The sequence below is a fragment of the Prionailurus viverrinus genome, chromosome B2, assembly GCF_022837055.1.
Source record: "Prionailurus viverrinus isolate Anna chromosome B2, UM_Priviv_1.0, whole genome shotgun sequence".
Classification (NCBI taxonomy): Eukaryota; Metazoa; Chordata; class Mammalia; order Carnivora; family Felidae; genus Prionailurus; species Prionailurus viverrinus.
The window spans coordinates 118875016-118898739 of NC_062565.1; the positions used below are offsets into that span (position 1 = coordinate 118875016).

Consider the following 23724-nt stretch of genomic DNA (forward strand, 5'->3'; position numbering starts at 1 on the left):
CTCTCTCCCTACTCCCTCACTTGAGCTGTCTTTGTCTCTCTCTCAAAAAAAAAAAAAAAATAAACTGAAAAAAAAAATCCAGAATTGCTGAGCCAAGTCCATCATCCTTAATTTGTATTACTCTGATTGTAAAACAGAGTTCTCATCGTAAGATACTTTTCACGTGCAGTTAAAACAATATTATCATTTGTACCAGCTAAGATTTGTAGATGTAATTATGTTGTATGACTTTTTTTTAAAAATTGATGTCTAGTTGACGCACAGTGTTATATTAGATTCAGGTATGCAACATAGTGATTTGACAAGTCTGTGTGTTTTGCTATGCTCACCACCAGTGAAGGTACCATCTGTCACCATGCAGTGCTGTTATAATACCAGTGATGATATTCCCTATTCTGTACCTTTCATCTCCATGACTTATTCATTCCATAACTGGAAGCCTGTATTTCCCACTCTCCTTAACCCATTTTGCCTATCTTTCCACCACCTACCCCTCTGGTAATCATCAACTTGTTCTCTGTATCTTTGGGTCTGTTTCTGGTGTTTGTTTATTTGCTTTGATTTTTAGATTCCACATATATGTGAAATCATACAGTATTTGTCTTTGTCAGTCTGACCTATTTCACGTAGCATAATATACCTTCTGGGTCCACCCATGTTTTTGCAAATGTCAAGACCTCATTCCTTTTTATGTCTGAGTAACATTCCATTTTATACACATTTTATGTGCACACACACACACACAATTTACCCATTTATCAGTGGACAGTGGGGTTGCTTGCGTAATTGGGCTATTGTAAACAATGCTGCAGTAAACATAGAGGTTCATACATCTTTTTAGTGTTTTTGTTTTCTTTGGGTAAATACCTGGTAGTGAAATTACTGGGTCATATAGTGTTTCTACTTTTATTTATTTTTTTAAGTTTATTTATTTTGAGGGGGGGAGGGGGAGACAGAGAGGGAGAGAGAGAACCTAAGCAAGCTCTACACCGTCAGCACCTGTCATGGGGCTTGATCCCACAAACCGTGAGATCATGACCTGAGCCAAAATCAAGAGTTGACACCCAACCCACTGAACCACCTAGGCACCCCTCTATTTTTAATTTTTTCAGGACATTCTATACTGTTTCCCATAGGAGCTGTACCAGTTTACATTCTCTTCAACAGTGCACGAGGGTACCTTCTGTTCTATATCCTCACTAACATGTATTTCATTTTATTTATTTTGTTGTCTTTTTCATTCTAGCCCTTCTGACAGATGTAAGGTGATATCTTATTGTGGTTTTGATTTGCATTTCTCTGATAATTAGTGATGTTGAGCATCTTTTCATGTGTCTGTTGGCCATCTGGAGGTTTTCTTTGAAAAAATGTCTCTTTAGGTCCTTTCCCTACATTTTAATCAGATTGGTTTTTTGTTGTTGTTGTTTTGTTTTTTCGTGTCAAGTTGTTTAAGTTTTATACATTTTGAATATTAATCCTTTAGTGGATATGTCTTTTATGAATATCTTCTCCCATTCAGTAGGTTGCCTTTTCCTTTTGTTGATTGTTTCCTTGGCCTTGCAAGGTATAGTCCCAATAGTTTATTTTTGCTTTGTTTTTCTTGCCTGAGGAGACGTATGTAGACAAATTTTGCTAAGGCCAACGTCAAAGAGATACGGCCTTTGTTTTCTTCTAGGAGCTTTATGGTTTCATTTCTCACACTTGGGCCTTTTATTCTGTTTTGAGTTTATTTTTGTGTATGGGTTAGAAAGTGGTCCAGTTTTATTCTTCTGCATGTGGCGGTCCAGTTTTCCCAATGTCATTTGTTGAAGAGTCTGTCTTTTCCCCATTATATATTCTTGCCTCCTTTGTCATAGATTAGTTGGCCATATAAGAGTATTTTTCCTTTTGGGATTTCTGTTCCATTGATATATGTGTCCAGAGGTCTAACACTTTTGAGCACCTTTAATATCCTTGACGCTGGACCAGGCCGTTGGCATATGAACCTCGACCCTCTTGAGCTGCTTTGTTATGCCATGAGCCAATCTCAGTGCTTCATTGTACCTGGAAAAACTCAAAAATTCAAATTTAAAATCATTTGTGAGCAATACAGTTTTATAATAAAGCTCTTTCTGAGAGGGCCAGTGTATTCTGTTACACAGTATTCAGTAAGACTTTCTAAAAATCTCCTTTGAATTCCTTTTTCCCCTCAGGGTTTCATTTCTTAAGTCAGTACCCACATCTCTGCCCCCTCTTTGTCCCCTCTGAAAACAAACCAATTCGTTGTCACTGTTGCATTTTTTCTCATGTATTGTAATTTATCCTTTATTTACGTTCCTTTGCTGTGTTGGGTATATGATTTTGAAGAGATTTTTTAAAAATCTTCTGTTTTTCAATTTATTTTAATAGAGTTAATACCAATATCTACCTTATAGGGTTGTTCAGAGGCTTCAGTGAACTAATATATATAAAATGCTCACTTTAGTATCTAGAACCTAGTGATCACACAATAAAGGTTAGTTACTGCTATTGTTTTTTTAAATATTGTTGCTTTATTTTTTATTAATTAAAAACCTTTTTTGAGAAAAAACTTTATTTTGGTAAGTAAGTGATTAGGTAACTAAATTATGGGACATCTGTACAGTGGGATCCTATTCCATTAAAAAAGTGAAGACATTGTATATTTAATGATATGGAAAATGTCTAATCCTTTTTAGATGAAAAAGCACATTTTATTATTTATTTATTTTTAAATGTTTATTTTTGAGAGAGAAAGAGTGCTAGTGGGGGGGGGGGCAGGGCAGAGAGAGAGAGAGAGGGAGGGAGACACAGAATCTGAAACAGGCTGCAGGCTCTGAACTGTCAGCACAGAGCCTGACACAGGGCTCGAACTCTAGAACAGTGAGATCATGACCTGAGCCAAAGTTGGACGCTTACTTCGTCCAACTGAGCCACCGCCCCCGAAAAAGCACATTTTAGAATAATGTGAACTGACATTTACTGATGTGTCCTCATGCCAGTTATTTTATTTTATTTTATTTTATTTTATTCTATTTTATTTTGTTTTATTACTTTTTTAAATTTCTAGTATCATTAATATACAGTGCTATATTAGTTTCAGGTGTATTTTAAGTATTGTTTTTATTATTATTACTGGTCACTGTGGTGAGATTGTGGTTAGAAGAAATAAACATTACCCTCGAGGAGTTTATAACTCAGTTTTATTGATATAGAGTAGAAGAAAGTGCTTTGTGTACTATTACATCAAGAGCATTTTATTTATCAGGCGATCAGTATTTGCTGGGTTTCACAGAAGTGATCTCTTGCCTTGGGAAATATTATGTTAGGTGTTACTGCATAACTTCCTCCCAGGAAAACACCATTTCCTGTGTCGCCCTCTTCCATATTGCAAGGAATAGAGAAAGTCTGAGGTTATTTTGGGTGATGCGGATTTATCATAAAGACACGTGGGAAGTCAGATCCCAGGATGGCATCTCATGATTTGTCCAGTCACATTCTGCAGATAATGGGAACATTGTTCAGGATAAAACAGCTACTCTAGTATCAGAACAGTCTGCTGTGCTCATGATTCAGTTTTTTCTTATCTCTGCTGTTTTTTTTTTTTTTTTTTAATGGACTCTGTTTCTATTGCCAGCCTCCTCTCCTTCCCCTTTTCTCTCTGACTAATTCTGCTGCCTCAGGACTTCTATGTGCTCTCTTTTCTCTGAGTATTGCTCAGTTTGCTATTTCATATTCAAACCATTTTCCGATACACTTTTCTAGTCACATGTACAAGTTGACTAGAATTGTATCTGACTGGAAATGGAGGAGGGAAGAACATTGTTCCCCTTTTTGTTTCAGAGCAGGGACGGAGAGGGGAAGTCTGATGGAAGAGGAGGGGTTGCATCTCTCTGCAACTGTAATTGTTTTTCTAACATACACAATTGGACGACTTTGCAACTTTCTCTCCATCGTTATGCCCCTCCTCACACATCTGGAAAAATGACAGTAGCCACTCCTGTTGAGATTATTGCTGTCCTAAAAAATTTTAAAGGCCATGAAGAATGGGTTCTCAGACACATTCACTTGGGGACAAATAAATAATACTTCCAACAGGAATGGAATGTTGTCTGCTGGTTTGACCTTTCTGTGGCAAGAAAAACTTTTTTTTTTTTTTAATTTTAGGAAAGATCATAATTATCATGAGTCATACTGCAAGTTTCTGAAAAGATGCATGGTCACTGAGAGATTTTCAACCAGTGGGTTCAACCAGTGACCCAGTGTGTAAAACAAGGGTATTAGGTTTGATGTTTTCAAGATGGACAGGAATTATATGATTTAAAAAAACTCATACCTCATATTAAGCTTCCCAAGTCATTTTATCCAGGATATTTGAGAACAAGTAGGCGATTAAGCATTGTTTGGTTGAAGAATCTTGACATTGTTCTAATTTTGGTTGTTGCTTATTTTTCTTCTTGATTTACATTTTGCCATAAAGAAATATTGCTTACCTAATCTCTATTTTGTGTGTGTGTGTGTGTGTGTGTGTGTGTGTGTGTGTGTGTGATTAGATTACAAGAGGAATTAAGATCCTACAAAATGCAATAATACAACAAGACAAACAACTGGCCAAAGCAATGATCAGTGATGGCTCCTTTCATATTACCCTGCTAGTGATGCAGTTATTAAATGAAGAGGAAGTAAACATGTGAGTAATATGTCTTCCTTGAATATCATTTTCCAAATTATTGCTTTAATATGAGTAAACATAGTAGAACCCAAAGAGGCACTGAAATTGTAAGGAAGTATTCTTTGTTATAATTTCTTCCGGTTAATAGTCAATGTACAGAATTAGCAATATAAATATTCCTCCTAATCGAGACTTTAAATTGTTATTGTTATCAAATAGTTGCCCTTGGTTATGTAGTTGTTTTTCCCATGTTAATTATGTCAGCACTCTGGAGGCTGACCATTTAGGTTAGGATTCTTGGTAAAGATTCTGGAACTGTGACACAACCATTTCTGAATAGCTGCCTAATTTTGGGCAAATTGTTTACTTTTTATGCAAATGGAAACAAATAATAGTTTCAATACATGTAAAGACTCTTTGTAGAGCCCCGGCCCACAGTAGGTGGCTGATGTTATTGTTATTAGAGCTGTCCTCTATTCCAGTAGATAGTTACAATTTTACCTTACTCATTCTTGAGTACCTATATACTACCCACTCCTAATTCCAGAGTTGTGCCATAAAGTTTGAGTATATAAGTCATTGATTGCTGCTTGGAGTGGAGAACTCTTGGTCTTCCCCCAGCTCCCTGGGGTACTCCTTTCCCTGTTACTACCTGTATAGCTCTCCAGATTGAGCTTAAGCTTTAGCTCTTTGGAAAACCAGAGCCAGAATGTATTGCAGGTTACTTCTGAGGGAATGAAGAACAAGGCTTGAATTGGGAAGGGGTGAGGAAAAGGGAGAAAACATGAAACTAGTGATTCAAAATATGAAGCCAAATTATGATTCTTGTAGTTATGTCTTTTAAACAGTAGACCCTCATGTGTTTAGAGATCAGTTTTCCATTCTATTCCAACCTGATCTACCCAAGAGCAGGTCTCGGGCACCTTGCATTTGCAGAGAGGACTAGAAGATTTTATTTGGCTTGCTTTCACGGTTCACTTTGCCAGTCAGAAGACAAAATAAATACTGTGATGCTCTTAAGGGAAAAAGAGCCAAAGAAGATGTGACACGAGGAGCCGAAAGCCTGAGAGAAGTGTCCTGTGTGTGTTAGAGTGGTGAATTAGTCAGGGTTCTCCAGAGACACACAACCAACAGGATGTATATCTGTATGAATATCTAGATATATTGATATCTCAATATATCTGTATCTGTGACTACATACAGAATTTATTTTAAAGGATTAGCTCATGTGACTGTGGAGCCTGGCAAGTACAAAGTTTGCAGGGCAGGCTAGAGACCCAGGGAAGAGTTGCTGTGGTCTCAAGTCCAAAGGCAGTCTGGAGGCAGAATTCCTTCTTTCTTGGGGGACCTCAGTGTTTCGGTAAGCTGGCGTGAAGGTGGCAAGTAGGAGACACGGAGCCAGCAATAAATTCAAAAGACCTTCAGTGTGGTCAGTGAAAACACAGACAGCTTTGAGGAGGGTTGTAGGTGGCTGCTCTGAGGCTTATTGTCCAGGGTGGGAGGGAGTATAGAGCCCTTCCAGTGCTAGGTGGAGTAAGCAACGGCAGAGGAAGAAGTATGGAACCAGATACAATGTCCTGGCTCCCCTTTCGGGGCTGAATGTTTTTTCCAAGCCTGGCCCTCACTGGTGTTGGAACAGAGAACTAGGAATGATAGAGACATTCACATTGGTTTGGGGTTCTCAGGGTGAAGCTGGGGAAAGCTCAAGCTCTTTGGAGAAGTTCCTGTTCACTAATGCTACAAGAATGTGGTGTCACATAGGTGGTAGATTAGAGTTGCGGAAGATTTCCAACAGATATACCTGAGGTAGTTTCTTCAATTCCCCATCTCCTATCAAGACATATAGATGAATCCAGAAATTTCTTGTGCCATGGTGGGTTGATGTGGAGGCCCAACTCAGAAAAAATTGGTGGGTCAGAAAGAACTGGATAAGAGACAAGGGCACACTGCTGAACATCCATGTTTCTTGATGAGAGACTCTGGCAGGGTTGTGCTTCTGCAGTATGTGCTGGTACAAAGCCCAGAAAGAATAAGCATGTTCTCATGGTCCCTGATATGGGTCACCCAAGGATATAGCCAGACCGGTCCCCCCAAAATGGGAATCTCTGAGGACTCAAACAGCAGGCAGTCTAGAGACCTCCCTCAGTCCTCTTAGAAGAGTATGCTGGAGGGGCGCCTGGGTAGCTCAGTCGGTTAAGCATCCGACTTCGGCTCAGGTCATGATCTCACTGTTTGTGGGTTCGAGCCCCCCGTCAGGCTCTGTGCTGACAGCTCGGAGCCTGGAGCCTGCTTCAGATTCTGTGTCTCATTCTCTCTATACCCCTCCCCAACTTGTGTTCTGTCTCTCAAAAATAAATGAATATGTTTTCTTTAAAAAAGGAAGAGTATGCTGGATTCCTTGGGAAGGAAGAGGAGTGGGAAGGGAAAAACTCCTGAGAGGAGGTTTGAATTAACTGAATAATTGTACTCCAAAGAGACCTTTTGAAACCAGCAAAGATCCCCGTTGACCAGTAGGTTTAGGTTTATCTCTGTCATCAGAAGTAGATCTTGGCCGTGGCAAATGGCATCTGTGTATCAGTCCTGTTCCTCAGCCTCCACCTCCCATACAAATATTCTGCTTTATTCTCTTAACAGTATTGTGAGGCAGCACAGAAATGTCATCTCTCTTATACATACGGGGAAGCAAGAGCCCTAGGAATTAAGCAAATGCTGGTTAGTAGAGAAGCCAGAACTAGTCCGTTCTCTTATTATTCCATGGGGCGTGTCTGTGAAAGATGGGGAGGCGGAGAGAGAGGGGGTAGGATGGAGGCAAAGGAGAGGATGAGCACAAGGGCATGAAAGCAGTGGGGAGGATTAGTCTGCATAGGTATGAAGGGCCTCCTGTATCTCAGTGGTCTCTACTGATGAGCACGTGGTGTGCAGTGGGGTTAGGGTGAGGGGGCAGGTATGCCTCCCGATGTATTGTACTGTTTACATACTCAGTGGAGGTGGGACTGCCTCTAAGTCCTAAGAGACTTTTAGAAATATTTGGGGGGTATTTTTGGTCATCACCATTACTGAGGAGTAATGTGGGCATCTGATGGGCAGGAGCGAGGGTGGCTAAACCACCTGCGGTGCATGGGAGAGTCTGGAACTAGGAAGCATTTTCTTGCCCTAAATCATGGCATCACTCATTGAAGAATTACCGTACAGAGCATGGTGACGGTCTGCATCATTCATCCCTGTGTTTCACCATGTCATTTTGCAAATACTTTCAGTTTTGTGGGAAAAAAACCCTAAATGTTTAGCAAGTCTGCTTTGTATTTGAAGAGTTAAAGTGGCATCCTTATGCAACTTTATGATACTGGAAATATTATCTCTACTAGAAGATGATGACCAGATATTGCAATTCAGTAATTCCTCTTGACTAAGTTAATTTTTTTATGTTTATTGTTTATTATTGAGAGAGAGAGAGAGAGAGAGAGAGAGAGAGACAGACAGAGACAGAGACAGAGACAGAGTGCAAGCAGGGGAGGGTTAGAGACAGAGGGAGACACAGAATCAGAATCAGGCTCCAGGCTCTGAGCTGTCAGCCCAGAGCCCGATGCAGGGTTCGAACTCACAAACTGCGAGATCATGACCTGAGCTGAAGTCAGATGCTTAACCAACTGAGCCACCTAGGTGCCCTGCTCTTGACTAAGTTATAATGAAAAGTCTAAGAAATAAATAAGGTTTGCTATGCAGACAAGATAGTGTTTTACAACTCAGCCAGGATTATCAGCCATGTGCAAGATACTGAGTTAAGTGCTTTGGGGAAAATAAAGACGAGTCAGGAATGGCTCTTATGCTTATGTATTATACAGTTAAGTTGACTGGATACCATGTGAACTCAAAAATTATAATATAAAAATGTAAAACGTGGTGTGTTTCATGAAATATAAAATATTAATGGAATTTCAAAGGAGAAAAGATTTACTACTAGTTTGGGAAACCAGGGAAGTGTCTGTGGCAGTATGAACTTTTAAGGGAGGAACAGAATCAAGGTGTGGCTTCGCTTTGCGTTGCTATATCATGAGAGAGAAATGAATTGGGTTTTCTGGTAAGATGTTATTTGTATGAAGGATTTTCTAAGTCTCTAATCTTTTCATTGTACCTTTCATCCTGTACTGTATAATATGCTGACATCTATGTTGTCGGTTTCTTGTTCTGTGTTCTTACTTTTCAAAATCTAGCATCATATTTTAGGTGTTTAGTGATGTATTAATCAATGGGTTGGGTGTGGAGTATGCAGAAGCATTTTCTTGAAATCATGAATTTCTTCATGGGCGCGCCTGGCTGACTTAGTCAGTAGAGCATGTGACTCTTGATCATGGGGTTATGAGTTTGAGCCCCATGTTGGGTGTGGAGATTACTTAAAAATTTTTAAAAAATCATGAATTTCTTCACAAAGGACTTTAGGTGTAAGGTCCTTTGCCCTTACAGGGTGGTAGAAGAAAGGCATAGAAATTTGTAAGGCCAACCACACCTAGCTGCTGAGTTGAAAAGAAGACTGTCCTTCTTAATTTCAAATACTCCTTTTGGTCTGAACTCTAGCTTGAGAGTTCTTTTTTTCTATACACATATACTTTTTACTTATTTTACCATAAAGAAGTCTTTCCATAAACCACTCTTCGAAAGGTATTCTATTTAAAAGAATTTGAAAGTTAGTGATACTTACCAACAGACACTATGACTTTTTCTCACTCTGCGATCAGTGACATCTCACTGGGACTTATTTATTGATTTTTGCTCCTGGAGAACTGAAAAAACCGGGCTGAGTTTAAATCACCTATATTTCTTTGATGAAAAATGGGATATAGAATTCACGGTCTCTGAAAAGCCCTAACCTTTAGCATGGCCTGCTTTAGTATATAGTTATAATTAAAATAAGTATCTTGATTTCCCCCAGTTTATGCAAGATGAGCCAGAAATGGCTGTTCTGTTTTCACGTGTTCTAGCTCATGGCACACAGTGAAGGACTGTGCCGCAGTAAAAGTATGGACACTGTCTTTTAGGATGGACACAAATAAGGTTAGGAAGGATTGGGTTTAGGATGTGGATTTGGAGGTACAATGAGAAATGTGGACATTTCCAAAGCTATTTTTTAAATTTTTATTTATTTGTGAGAGGAGGAGCGGAGGCTGGGGAATCTCGAGAAGGCTCTGCACTGCTGGTGTAGAGCCCGATGGGGAGCTCGAACCCATGAAACATGAGATCATGACCTGAGCCAAAATCAAGAGTTGGATGTTTAACCAACTGAGCCCCCCAGGTGCCCCTTCCAAAGCTATTTTGAACAATTGTATATTATGTTATGACATAGATAAGAATTGAGACTCAGTATGAATTTATTTATGAAGTCAGTTAAAAACTTTATATGGAAGGTAGTTTAGAAATATGAAAGAACTAGAAAAATACTTAAATTTCTCTTCACACATTTAACTTATAATTACTAGTGAATGATCAAGATAGTTTAATGATGTTTCACCAGAAGGGTGTTTTAAAGCCCTATTATATAAGATTGTGCTTATTTCTTTTTGGAGTAATTGCTGCCCTCTAGTGAGATTTTAATTTTTTTTCTCATAACAACATATCTACACCAGAATTCTCTTTAAGATGGAAATAATTCATCCTAATTTTCAAAATATTCTAAACCTGATGATGTTTAATTCATTAATATAGTAAACACTTGTTTTATAAAGAAAAATAAAGCACTTGAAACACAGAGTAGCCCTGTGATCACATAGGTTAAACAGAAATAACAAACTTATGTGGTTGCAGTTGGCAAATATAACCTTTTATTTTTGTTTAATCCAGTTACAGTATTATCTTATTACGGAGGCTATTGTAGTTTAAGAGATAATGAAGTTTTAGTAGAGTGCCTTGCAAATAGTAAATACTGTATTAGTACTTTTGATAAGAATTTATAACTTTTCATATAATCTAATAATATAAGCTCTTGTGGTATTAGGTTTTTGGAATATATTATCAGTAATGTTTTTGAGTTGTCCCTGCAGTGTTTCCTTGATTAAAAACTTCTTGGTGAACAATAAAATAGTATTTTCTTTCATGTCTTTAATATAAATTGTAATTAAGTAAAGATGTAATTCACTTCTTCCATAGTTTTTATTTAAAAATTAATATTAGTTGTATTTTAATCATACAGATTAGATTTTGAAGTTATTTTTGAGCTCTAAAATAATTAGAACAAATATCAAAATTAACTTATCTTTCTAAAAACTGATGATTTCTTGTTTGGTTTTGTATATCTTATTACCTAATTTACTACTGAAAATTGTATTATCTCTTACCAGTGGTATTGGTGCTCTTTTGGAATTAAAACCATTCATAGAAGAAATCCTCCAAGGAAAACAGTTGATTTTGCCTTTTCAAGGGATTGACACTTTTGGAAATCAGGTTGGATTTGTGAAGCTGGCAGAAGGAGATCACATAAACCCACTTTTGGAGATAGCAGGTAAAATGAACAGCAACACATCCATTTGAAATCTCATCTGTTTAAAGAAGCAATCTTCTCCCCATCCCCAATTCTTATGATAGAGATTTTAACTTTGGGGAGCCATTGTAACTTTATTTTATAAGTGAAACGCTTCAGTATCTGCTTGTGTAGTTACGAGCCAAATAAAACAACTGAAAGTTATCTTGATTTTTCTTTTTTAAGTATAGTTGACATACAGTGTTCCATTTGTTTCAGGTGTACAACATAGTGATTTGACAAGTTTATACATTATGCTCTGTTAACCACATAGCTGTAGCTACCATCTGACCCAATACATCGCTGTTACAGTATCATTGACTGTATTCCTTATGCAGTGCATTTTAGTCCCATGAATAACTGGAAGTCTATCTCCTACTTACCTTCACTCATTTTGCTCAACCCCCTACCACTTTTCCCTGTGGCAACCATCATTTTTGTCTCTATTTATAGGTCTGATTCTGCTTTTTGTTTATTCATTTGTTTTGTTTTGTTTTTTGGATTTCACTTACGAATAGAATCGTATGGTATTTGTCTTTCTCTGTCTGATTTATTTCACTTAGCATAATACCCTTTAAGTCCATCCATGTTGTCTCAAATGGCAGAATCTCATCCTTTTTTTGTGCCTGTGTAATATTCTATTGTATATATACCAGTCTTTCTTCTCTGTTTGTCTGCTGATGGACACTTAGGTTGCTTCATATTTTGGCTATTGTAAATCATGCTGTAATAAACATAGGGATGCATGTATCTTTTTGAATTAGTGTTGTTGTTTTGGGGTTAATACTCAAGAGTGGAATTATTGAATCATATGATGTTTCTATTTTTAATTTTTTGAGGAACTTCCATACTGTTTTCCAGAGTGATTGTACTATCTTGATTCTTTGACCTGAGGATATGTTGATTCTTGGCTATCTAGAAGGTGGTGGGTTGGACTCAAGGTCCTGCTAGGACGGTCCTAATCATAAGTCTGAAGGGTTCCAGTGCTTTTCATGACATTTGACATACACTTGGCATTTAATAAATACCAACTGTGTGAATAAGAATCACCAGTTGCCTATTCAGAGGCTTGTGGGCATTGTCAGCCCTATTCCAGAGAGTCAGCACCTTTTTCCTTTGTACCACTTTTTCCCCCCTTCCTGAAGGTTCTACTCTCTGAGCAGGTCCATTGGTGATGTTAGAAGGTCTCCTATCCATTGAGAACAGGTTGCTTAGTACAGCACAATTGAAAGTGTTTAGGGAAGTATAAGCAGAAAAGTACAAAATCTGGATGGATGACTTTTGAGTTGATCCAGAGATTGTAGTTTGGGTGTTAGTCTACATGCTTTAAAAAATTTTTATTTGCATATTCTGTCAGATCATTTCAGGTCATTTCATTTCAGGTTTAGTGATTTTTGGTTCATAACACACTCATCATTGGTCCCTGCTTGTTTTGCTCGGTATACCTATCTATCCATCTGTCATCTATCTACCATCCATCCATCTATTTAATTAATTAATTAATTAATTAATTAATTTAAAATGCTTATTTTTGAGAGAGAGAGAGTACTAGCAGGGGAGGGGCAGAGAGAGAGGGGGACAGAGGATCTGAAGCATGCTCCATACTGACAGCAGAGAACTGTATGTGGGGATCAAACTCAGGAACCGTGATATTGTGACCTGAGCTGAAGTTGAATGCTTAACCAGCTGAACCACCCCTTCATCCATCTATTTTTAAATGGTATCATAATCACATGGGAATCCACCACCAAACAAAAAGCACAAAACAAAATCCATAAAACAAATGCTAGGACATTGGCAGTAATCTAATTGTATTATCCTTTTTGTCAACGCATCCCATGATTGTCCTTCATTTAAGCTAACCATCATCCTGAAGCTGAAGTTGGTGTTTATTATGTCCTTATATTCTCCCAAAGTGTATGTATTTTCAAGTGGTTTTAACCTTATAAAAAGGTTATCATGTATATGATTTTTTGAGACATACTTTTTTTTTTTACTTAATATTATATTGCCGTTATGCAGTTTTATAGTTGCCTATTCAAAAGTGCATTTCTTGGGGTGCCTGGCTGGCTCAGTCTGAAGAGCACGTGACTCTTTATCTCAGGGTCATGAGTTGGAGCCCCTGTTGGTTATAGAGATTACTTAAATAAATAAATAATACAAATAACCTAAATACCTACCCCCCCCCCCCAAAAAAACCCACAAAAAACAGAAGTACATCTCTTTTAGGGTTAAGGGAGGCATTGAGGATTAAGTTTCATTTCATTGTTGGTTAAGTTTTCTTTTGTGAAGCAAAATACATATAAACAAACATGCAAACAATATTTATGAGTCAAGAAGGACTTAAAATTATTAGTTGGTCAAGGAGAAGGCAACTCTGACAGTTTTGATAGCATAAAGCATTTGGGAACCACTGTCCACAGTTAGCAACTTAATCTTTTCTTCCTAACTGCTCTGGAGAAAATGCTAGATTTAGGTTTTTTCTTTTGTAATATAAATTTCTCTGAGCTCAAGAAACATTTCTAACTAGTCATTCATTCATTGTTCTTTTAAATAATTCAATGGGTGCTTGCAACATTGAGAATTCCATCCATTCTTAGCAAATATTCTCACAAAGGCGGTTTCCAGTATTGGTGAAAGATCCATTGTGTGCTGAGGAATGTGAAATCTTGCCAGCTTTAGTATGAGTATGAGCCGAAGGGTATTGGTTTGTCATTTTAGGAAAGGCCACTGCCCCTGTAATTCCTTTCTCGATGGGAGAGACTGTTGCTTGAAAATGTATATACTTTTCCAAAATTTAAACAAAACATTACAAAAATGGAAAATAGAGGGGGAATAGCATTCTGTCCTCATGTAATCAATGTTTGTTATACTTGCTTTTAATCTCTTGTGCATATATTTTACTGTTGCTTTTGATTATCGTTTGTATGCACTGGTATAAGAAATCTAAATACTTAAATATGTGTATGGAAAATTTTCATTGAAGTTTTTAGTTGGAGCACTCTATATATACAGTGTTCAGATAGACTGTTCAATACATGAAATTTTTGTCAGTATTTCACTTCATTAGATTTATTTTGACAAGAATGCCTCAAGATTAGTATTGTTTTAGTCCAACAGTATCAGTAAATAATGTAATATTTGTCTTTGTGTCATATTTTATAGACGATTTATTCAAATAATACATTCCAACTTTTAAAAGAATATATTCCATTGACCAGGCCATTACATTTCTTAACACTGTGCTAAACTATGCATATGTATATGCCTATACAGGAGTTTTAAAATCTTTTTTGTTCAGAATACAGAGCTAGATGCCCTTAATAGAAAGCAGGAGAATTTTTAGAGAAATTTAATTATTAAAGTATTGATAATGAAGTTTAAGTACATGTTCTGAAGTAAAACCAACTTGAAAAGTAGTTCAAATTGTTAATTCATGAATAGTGTGATTTACCTGATTTTCATAGAGTTTTAAAATTTATAAGTTAAAAGAACAAATGCTTAAAATATTACATAGTTATAAAAAAGAGGACTGAATTTTAGACACTAACACTTGGACTCATTGCTGAAAATTTTGCAAGATAAAGAATAATTTAGAATTTTCAATGTGTGAAATTGAAGAAAATTACTGTACATTTTGAATTAATACAGTCTGAATATATGTGCTTTTGCCATCAGTACTTGAATTACACCCTGGATCTGCTGGCTACTACCCGTTATTTCTGTGAGCCGCCTAGTGGGCCGAAAGACCAAGCCTATGTTTGCACACTGTGTCCTTGTAGGTTTCTGGAGATAGCTGCTTGAGGAAGCTGGTAAGATGTGTGGCATCTGGACCTTGAGAAGTCCTGTTTTTCCAGAATAAAACAGCACCTATCTGGACCTTGAGAAGTCCTGTTTTTCCAGAATAAAACAGCTTCCTATCTGGACCTTGAGAAGTCCTGTTTTTCCAGAATAAAACAGCACCTTCTCCTTTCTTAGCAGGACACGGTAGCTCATAGAGCTAAGAAGATACTGAAAATTATGCATTTTTGTGGCACTTCTCCACATCTTACAATGCTGAAATTGCACTGAAAAGCTTTTTGTGTGGAAGTGAATATGTGATTTTATTAATTTATTTAAGCAAAATGTAATTTTGTTAAGATATGTATTAGATTGAGAGATTGCTAAAAATGTAGCCTGCTAGAATTATAAGAGTTTTTGCAAATCTCTCTCTCTCTTTTTTTTTTAATGAGGAAAGTGCCCCTGCTTAGCATGTGAAAAGACTCCAAGTGTATTTATCTCATATAAGGACGAGTGAAAGGTTTTAAGGATATTCATTTGAATGTTACGCTTTCTCTTATGTTGTCACTTCCCCCAAAAGATGGGGAGCATATGCCCTGTGTTTTCTGCTCCCTGTGGGGATTCCGTTTGGTTGCTGGCATCTTTGAGCCTTTCTAGGCTGCTCTATGACCACATGAAATCTTGAACTTCTAACCACCACAGGCAGTGGGCATCCTTCCCCTTCATGGCCTGGGTTAGGCTGTCTTCAAAAACATCAGAACACCTTAGCCACACTTCATTTAGAAGAAGCAAAGACCAACTTTTCTCCCCAGTCAGGATGAATGACAACCCTGCACCACTGACGACCTTCAGAGCCTCTGTTGCATGCCCCACCTCATGCGCAGGCTTCTGTAGGTACAGTCCCCCCACACTTCCTACCCCTTCTCATTGCTCTTTTACCCGTTTCCACTGTCCCCGCAGGGGAGGGAGAGTGGTTTTCCTCCTGCCCCCTGGATTGTCCTCCAAGGACCCATAAAATTAGACTGACAAAAGGTTAACAAGAAAAAAACAAGGAGTTTATTAATGTGTGCAGTACATATCCAGTGGAGAAGCCTCAATGAGAGTAGCTCAAAAGGATGGTTGGGGCACCTGAGTGGCTCAGTCGGTTAAGCATCTGACTTCAGCTCAGGTCATGATCTCATGGTTCATGAGTTTGAGCCCCACGTCGGGCTCTGTGTTGACAGCTCAGAGACTGGAGCCTGCTTCGGATTCTGTGTCTTCGTCTCTCTCTGCCTCTCCCATGCTCACACACTGTCTTTCTCTCTTTCTCTTTCCAAAATAAATAAACCTTAAAAAAAAAGTGTGGTTAGGACTTGGGCACTAGAGCATCTTAACGGAAGAACAGTTACTTTGTAGAGAAGTGATAAGATAAAGGAAGAGGTTTTAGGCTTTCCAGAGTGGCAAATTGTGGGAAGGTAAGTATGTGGGAGACTCTCATGAAGTAAGGTGTGTTTGTAGAGGTCCAGCTTGACCATAAAACTTTCCTGGGAGAGGGGATTTGGGGCAGTTTCACTTTTTAGAAGTGTCAGCTCTTAGATAAGAGAGGCTCTGGGAAGGTTTCTTTCTACATATGCTGAGTCTTCTTTGCCTCCAGCTCAAAGTTCTTATGCCAAAGTAGCAAATTTTGGGGTGGTGTATTCTGATTCCCTCCATCTCCTCTTTTATTTTACTTGATTTTCTTTCAAACACTTAAATGGATTTACTTTGTGCGATTATTCTAATCATTTTACAGACATTAGTTCATTTAATTTTAACAACTCTATGAGAGAGGGACCACTATTATCATCCCCATCTTTATAGGTAGGGAAACTGAGGCATAAAGCAGCTAAATAATTTGTTAGTAAGTGGTATAGCCAGGACTCAAATCCAGGCAGTCTATTTAAAAAAAAAATTGTTACTATTATTGTTATTCTTATTCATTATAATATATGTGTTATATATAATGTCCATAAAGAAGAGTATTTGGGGGCACCTGGGTGGCTCAGTCTGTTGAGCGTCCAACTTCGGCTCAGGTCATGATCTCATAGCTTGTGAGTTTGAGCCCCGCGTTGGGCTCTGTGCTGACAGCTCAGAGCCCGGAACCTGCTTTGGATTCTGTGTCTCCCTCTCTCTCTGCCCCTAACCCACTCACATTCTGTCTCTGTCTCTCAAAAATAAATAAACGTTAAGAAGAGTATTTGGTACAGAACAAATGCTCACTCAAGAAATGTTAGTTACCATTATCAACATCACAGCATAGTTTCCATAAGCATTTTTTTATTGTGTAACTGTATTTTTATTTTATTTATTTATTTATTTATTTATTTATTTATTTATTTATTTATTTATTTATTTTAACGTTTATTTATTTTTGAGACAGAGAGAGACAGAGCATGAACAGGGGAGGGGCAGAAAGAGACGGAGACACAGAATCTGAAACAGGCTCCAGGCTCTGAGCTGTCAGCACAGAGGCCGACGCGGGGCTCGAACTCAGGACCGTGAGATCATGACCTGAGCCGAAGTCGGACGCTTAACCGACCGAGCACCCAGGCGCCCCTGTGTAATTGTATTTTTAAATGATTGTATAATATGTCATTGCATCCTAATTTATTTTACTGTTCCCCTGTTGTTAGACATCCTCTTTTATTGAGGAATAATTGACATATGAGATTATATTAGTTTCAGGGTTTACAACATAATGATTTGTTATGTACATGTCTATTGTGAAATGACTAGACAGAAAGTCTAGTTAATATTCATCACCTCACATAGTAACAGATTTTTTTCTTGTGATGAGGACTTTTATCTACTCCCTTAGCAACCTTCAAATACCAATATGGTATTATTAAGTATAGAAACCATGTTGTACCTTACATCCCCTGACTTATTTATATAATAACTGGAAATTTGTACTTTTGATTCCCTGTCCTCATTTTGTCCACCCTGCACCAGAGTCTGTGTTCTTCATCACTGTGCTAGTTACACTGTAAATTAGCAAGTGGACTCCTAGTTTGCAGTAGCATCCCCTTGACCTTCTTGCCTTAGCTGATCTGAGATTTGCTAATCTGAGATCACAGCTTCCTCTGGGTGAAGGCTGCTCCTTCCACCACATGCCTCACACCATGAGGCCCAGAGGTCATCCATTTTCTCTCCGTTCTCTGTTGCTTTGTCCCCAATTTGCCCTCACGCACAAACCTTATTGGTAGTTCATGCTGTGGAGTTTTGCCACCCTCTACCTCTCATTCTTGCTGTTGTCCAAATATTTCCTCTCACTTGTTGAGCACTTTGTTTCCTACCTCACACTGCGACCCTTTCTTGCAGCACCATGAGCACAACCATCTAACCATCCTGGCTCAGAGTGAGCTGTGGAAGTGGAGTCTGTTGGGACTGACTTTGCATTCAGTTTCCTTATTTGTAAGATGAGCATGATAGTAACTGTTCTCAAGATAGGATAACGTACATGAAGTGCTTAGCGCAGTTTGGCACATATACAGCGGTAAATAGATGGTGGCTGTTATCATTACTAATAATGATAAGTCCTACCCCTCCACCCCCCTGCTACCATCACTATTACTTTTCTTAAAATCCCGTGACTTCTTTGAAGGTAGCCTCCTACACTCATACTGTGCTCCAGCAAGTTCATAAGTATAGTGAAACCTTTGGCTATTCACCTGCCAGAACTACTGTAAGACCGTAAATTGGATAGAGCTGTCTATCACCCTAACTTCCCACCCTTCATGCTATTTCACTTTCTCTCCATTTTTACTCATGCTGTGGGACCCCACTGAGCCCTCTTGTTTCCTCTTTCTGGCCAACATGTTTTATTCCTTCTTAAATTGGTCATGGCTTCCTGGTGCATTACTCTGTTGGTGGCTCTTTCAGGTGCCCTGTCTTCTTGTTCTTCTGTTTTGTGACCGGTCTGGCAAATACCAATGGTAGATCAGTTCAGTCATTTGCTTTTTTACCCCAACAACCTGGGCAAATTAAAATCCAGACTCCTTGGGGCACCTGGGTAGCTCAGTCGGTTAAGTATCCAACTTTGGCTCAGGTCATGATCTCACAGTTCTCAAGTTCAAGCCCTTCATCGGGCTCTGTGCTGTCAGTGCAGAGCCTGCTTCGGATCCTCTGTCCCCCCCTTCTCCACCCCCTCCCCCTTCCCCCACTCGCATGTGTGGTCACGCTGTCTCAGAAATAAACCAACATTAAAATAAAAAATTTAAAAATAAAATAAAATCCCGACTCCTTGCTTGGGTCCACAGTGTCTCTGTGCTGGTGTCCTGTCTCCTGTCTTGTCGTGGTTCTCTCATCTTGCCTACCATGCTCACGTGGTTATGCTGCTTTCTCTCCAGTACTGGGACTCAACGAGTTCTTTCTTGCCATGGAACTTTTGCAAATATATGAGTTAACCCTCCATTTGGACCTTTTCATTGTTTAACTCAAATGTCACCACCTCAGAGACCATTTCCCTTTCCTCTGTAAAGAGAGCCTCCTCATGAGTAAGTTCTCTGTCATTGTACCTGGTGTGTCTCCTTCGCAGATCTCATCACCGGTTATAACAGCGTAATTTTGTTTGACAGTCTTCCCTGGGTTAAGCTCCATGATGGCAAGGACCATGACTGTTCTGTTGACAGTTATTTACCTAGTACCTTCTAGAAAGTGTGACACATAACAGGTGTTAATGAGTAGTTATCACAGGCATGGGAAAATGAAGGAAACATTTTCATGTCATGTATATTGGTTCTTCTGCAAATGTAAGTTTTCAAGACTCAGCAGCATCCTGTTGACAGGCCACTTCTCCTGCCTTTCTTTCGCTTGTCCCCTGTCACTGCTCCAGGCTTCTGTTAAGTTCCCTTAGCCTTCTGCCCTTCCCTCCACAGACAAAACTGAGGCTGGGACCTACTTCATTTGTTCCCTGTACTTAGTAAACCTGCTGCTGTGTTTGGCTTTTTAAGCCCCATATAGTTTTAGGAAAAGATGTATCTTCGGTCTATTTAAGACTAATGTCTTCAGCTGTGTTCTTGATCTGACACTTCAGTCTGGATATTGCTTTACTGGTTCCTTCCTCTCTCTCCTGTACTTCTGTATTTTCTACCTTTTTTTTTCACTGGTTCATTGCCCCCAACTTTAGTATTTTGTATATGGTATAAGGCAAGGGTTTCACTTCATTCTTTTGCAATGTGGATACCCGGTTTTCCCCTTACTACTTGTTGAGAAGACTGTCCTTTCCCCACTGAATGGTCTTGGCATTCTTGTTGGAAACCATTTGACGATATACAAGAGGGTTGATTTCTGGGTAGTCTTTTCTATTCCATTGGTTTTGGAGGTTTGTGTTTTTGCCAGTGCCACACTGTTTTACCCCAGTATAATTAACATTCAGTGTTGTATTAGTTTAGGTGTACAATATAGTGATTCAGCAGTTCTGTACATTACTCAGTGCTCATCATGATAACTGTACTCTTTAATCTCCATCACCTATTTCCCCCATCCCCCCACCACCTCCCCTCTGGAAACCATCAGTTTGTTTTCTAGAGTTAGTGTCTTTTTCTTAGTTCGCCTCTATGTCTCTTTTTCCTTTGTTCATTTGTTTCTTAAATTCCACATATGAGTGAAACCGTATGGTATTGGTTTTTCCTGACTCACTTTGCTTCGCATTATGTTCCCTAGTTCTATCCATATTGTTGCAAATGGTAGTATTTCATTCTTTTTTAATGGCTGAATAATATTCCATTGTATATGTACACCACATCTTCTTTATCCATTTATCTGTCGATGGACACTTGGGCTGCTTCCATATCTTGACTATTGTAAATTATGTTGCAATAAACATGGGGATACATGTATCCCTTTGAATTAGTGTTTTTGTCTTTTTTGAATAAATAGCCAGTAGTGTGACTACTAGGTCATAAGGTAGTTCTATTTTGAACTTTATGAGGAACCTCTGTCTTCCACAATGGCTGTACCTGCTTGCATTCCCACCAGCAGTGCCAGAGGGTTCCTTTTCCTTCACACCCTTACCAACACTTGTTTCTTCTGTTTTTATTTTAACCATTCTGACAGGTGTGAGCACACTGTTTTGATTACTGTAGCCTTGTAGTAAATGTTGAAACAAGGAAATGTGAGACTTGTAGCTTTGTTCTTCTTTATTAAGAATTTTTGGTTAGGGTCCCTTGAGATTTCATATCAATTTTAGGATGTTGTTTTCTATTTCTGCACAAAACGTCACTGGAACTTTGATAGGAATTGCATTGTCTGTAGATCACGTTGGGTAGTATTGACATCTTCACAGCATTAAGGCTTCCAGTCCATGAACATGAGATGGCTTCCGTTTACTTTGTTTCTTCTGTTTCTTTCAGTACCATTTTGTAGTTGTCAGTCTTTTGCCTCCTTGGTAAAGTTTATTCATAAGTATTGTATTATTTTTGATACTATTGTAAATGGAATTGAGTTTATTCTTAACTTCTTTTTCAGACTGTATAATTGATCTTTTATAGGACTCATTTCAAATGTCATTTCCAAAATGAGGGCTTTTCCGATTTCTTCAAAATAGAAATGACCACTTTCTTCTCTAACCTTCCATATATTCTGTATATAAATGCTTATCTACTGTAGAAACTACAGTAGTTCATTGAATTTGATTGTTTAAAATCGATGTTTCTCAACTAGAGTGAAAGCTTTTGGAGGGAATCTTTCATCTTTGGGTCCCCAGAGCCTGCTATTTAATAGATATTCAATAACTGTCTTTTAAAGAGATGTATAAGTCAATGAAAAATGTATGATGTAAGCATAAAAGTGTAACTGAACGAACATAGTCTCTCTTTTCTTATTTATATTTGTGTCTAAATCTCTGCATGAGCGTAAAATCCAGTCCTGGTGCCTAGAATCCCTGACGGATAATGTACCAGCATTCTCTGACCGTTCACCTGGACTGGCTGGTTGTGGGGATGAGAAGAGGGACCTGAGAGATCATTTGTAATGGCCTCATCACTTTTACTGTCAAGTTTAAGGAATCTGTCCAAGGACACAAATTAATAAGAGAACTGAGCCCAGTGTTAGAGCGCTCAATCTGGGTCTCTTTCCTCAACTGCAGTGGAATGAATATGATTCCTGTGGCATCAAGGTGTAATTTTAAAGACTTGCTTTCAAGAATGAAATGTTTTAAAATTCTGTTGGACAGTTTTACATAGTAATGAATTGGAAATATCTGCTTAAAATGATGAGTATAAAATTTTTTAATTGAAGTTCATATTATGGCAGCCTTTATGTTGAAGTGTATATACAGTTCAAATGACTTACTAAATCTAAAATGAAACAGTTTAAGTAGCATATATATGGAAACAAGAATCCTTCAAATAATAATAACATAAGAACAACAAAAACAGTTGTATGGCTTTTATTTCATTCAAGTTTAGATGGCTAAACAGCGATTCTAAAATTTTATTGAGATTTTTCATACTATATGTGACATAGATTTACTGTAACTTAAAATAGTGTAAGAAAGTATCTTCCAATTAGAAAGCATGGAGAGACTTTATCACCCCCTATTGTATGGTGTATTGTCTAATTACAAATCAGTCTTCTTAAAGCTAAAATCCAACTACTTATTTCTGTTGCATCTGAAGTAGAATATTAAAACTTAAGAATTTATTAGGAATATGTAATTTACATTTAGTATTCTAAATTATTCTTTTTATTTTGAGAGAGAGAGTGCACGTGTGCTGTGTGAACGCATGGGAGGGGGAGAGAGAGAATCCCAAGGAGGCTCTGCGCTGTCAGCATGGAGCCCAACACGGGGCTCAGTCTCACGGAATGTGAGATATGACCTGAACGAAAATCAAGACTTGGACGCTTAACTGAGCCACCAGCCGCCCCTAGACTACTCTTATTAGTAAACTTTTTGTATACCTCAATAAAAAAAATAAACCTCTTTGTGATTATTCTCAAATTATAGATCATGCTATCATATAAATATCCCTTACAATGTTAGCAAAAGGGTAAAAACAGCAAAAGAGGAAAAAAGGAAAAAAATTTACAAGAAGGTGTATTTAGTTAAAAAGACATGATTTTATTAAAATTGGTCTGTTGCAACAGTTACTTTGAGACAACTTTAGCAATTTCTTTACATTTTAGCTATAATTTATTGTTGCTACATACTTAAGAGTTCATTTGAAGAAAATGTCCTATATAAAAATAAATATATATAAAAAATTAAAAAACAGATAAAACTTCCCAGTGCTTAGCATACTCATAAATGTTTGTTGAATAAAACAACCCCTTCCCCCAAATAGATAAAACTGTATTTGTTAGGATTACAAAATATTGTTTCTTTAATGAAATATTCATTTCAGTTTTCTTTTATATAGTGAAGTCTCCTAGTGTTTAAATACATTTTAAGAAATTGTTCTTCGGACATTTTGCACCTTTAGCTATGAGGCATGTCGTATTATTTAGGAAGGGTTCTTAGTTGGCTTTTGAAGGGTGTCTGATGTATTTGCTGTGTGATTTTCTATTTAGTGCTTGGAGGAATGGCTGTGGACTAGGAGGAATTGAACAATCTTAAATTATTCATAAGCTTCTCTTCAGAATGTGAGTTAGCGTAGATGAAAAATGACACGTGGTTTTCACACTGGCAAAAACTCTTCTCAAGAATGACCTTTCTTGGGGCGCCTGCGTGGCGCAGTCGGTTAAGCGTCCGACTTCAGCCAGGTCACGATCTTGCGGTCCGTGAGTTCGAGCCCCGCGTCGGGCTCTG

General features: G+C 38.1%; 1 protein-coding gene across 6 annotated transcripts in view; it reads left to right on the forward strand.

Moving 5' to 3' along the window:
* The window catches only part of AKAP7 (A-kinase anchoring protein 7), a 150033-nt gene that overhangs the window by 29744 nt on the left and 96565 nt on the right, over positions 1–23724 (forward strand). For all 6 annotated transcript variants that reach the window (XM_047860246.1, XM_047860245.1, XM_047860247.1 and 3 more), the window contains 2 exons: positions 4551–4687; positions 10999–11159. In XM_047860246.1, the coding sequence (XP_047716202.1) occupies positions 4551–4687; positions 10999–11159 (298 nt within the window). The remainder of the gene's footprint in view (positions 1–4550; positions 4688–10998; positions 11160–23724) is intronic.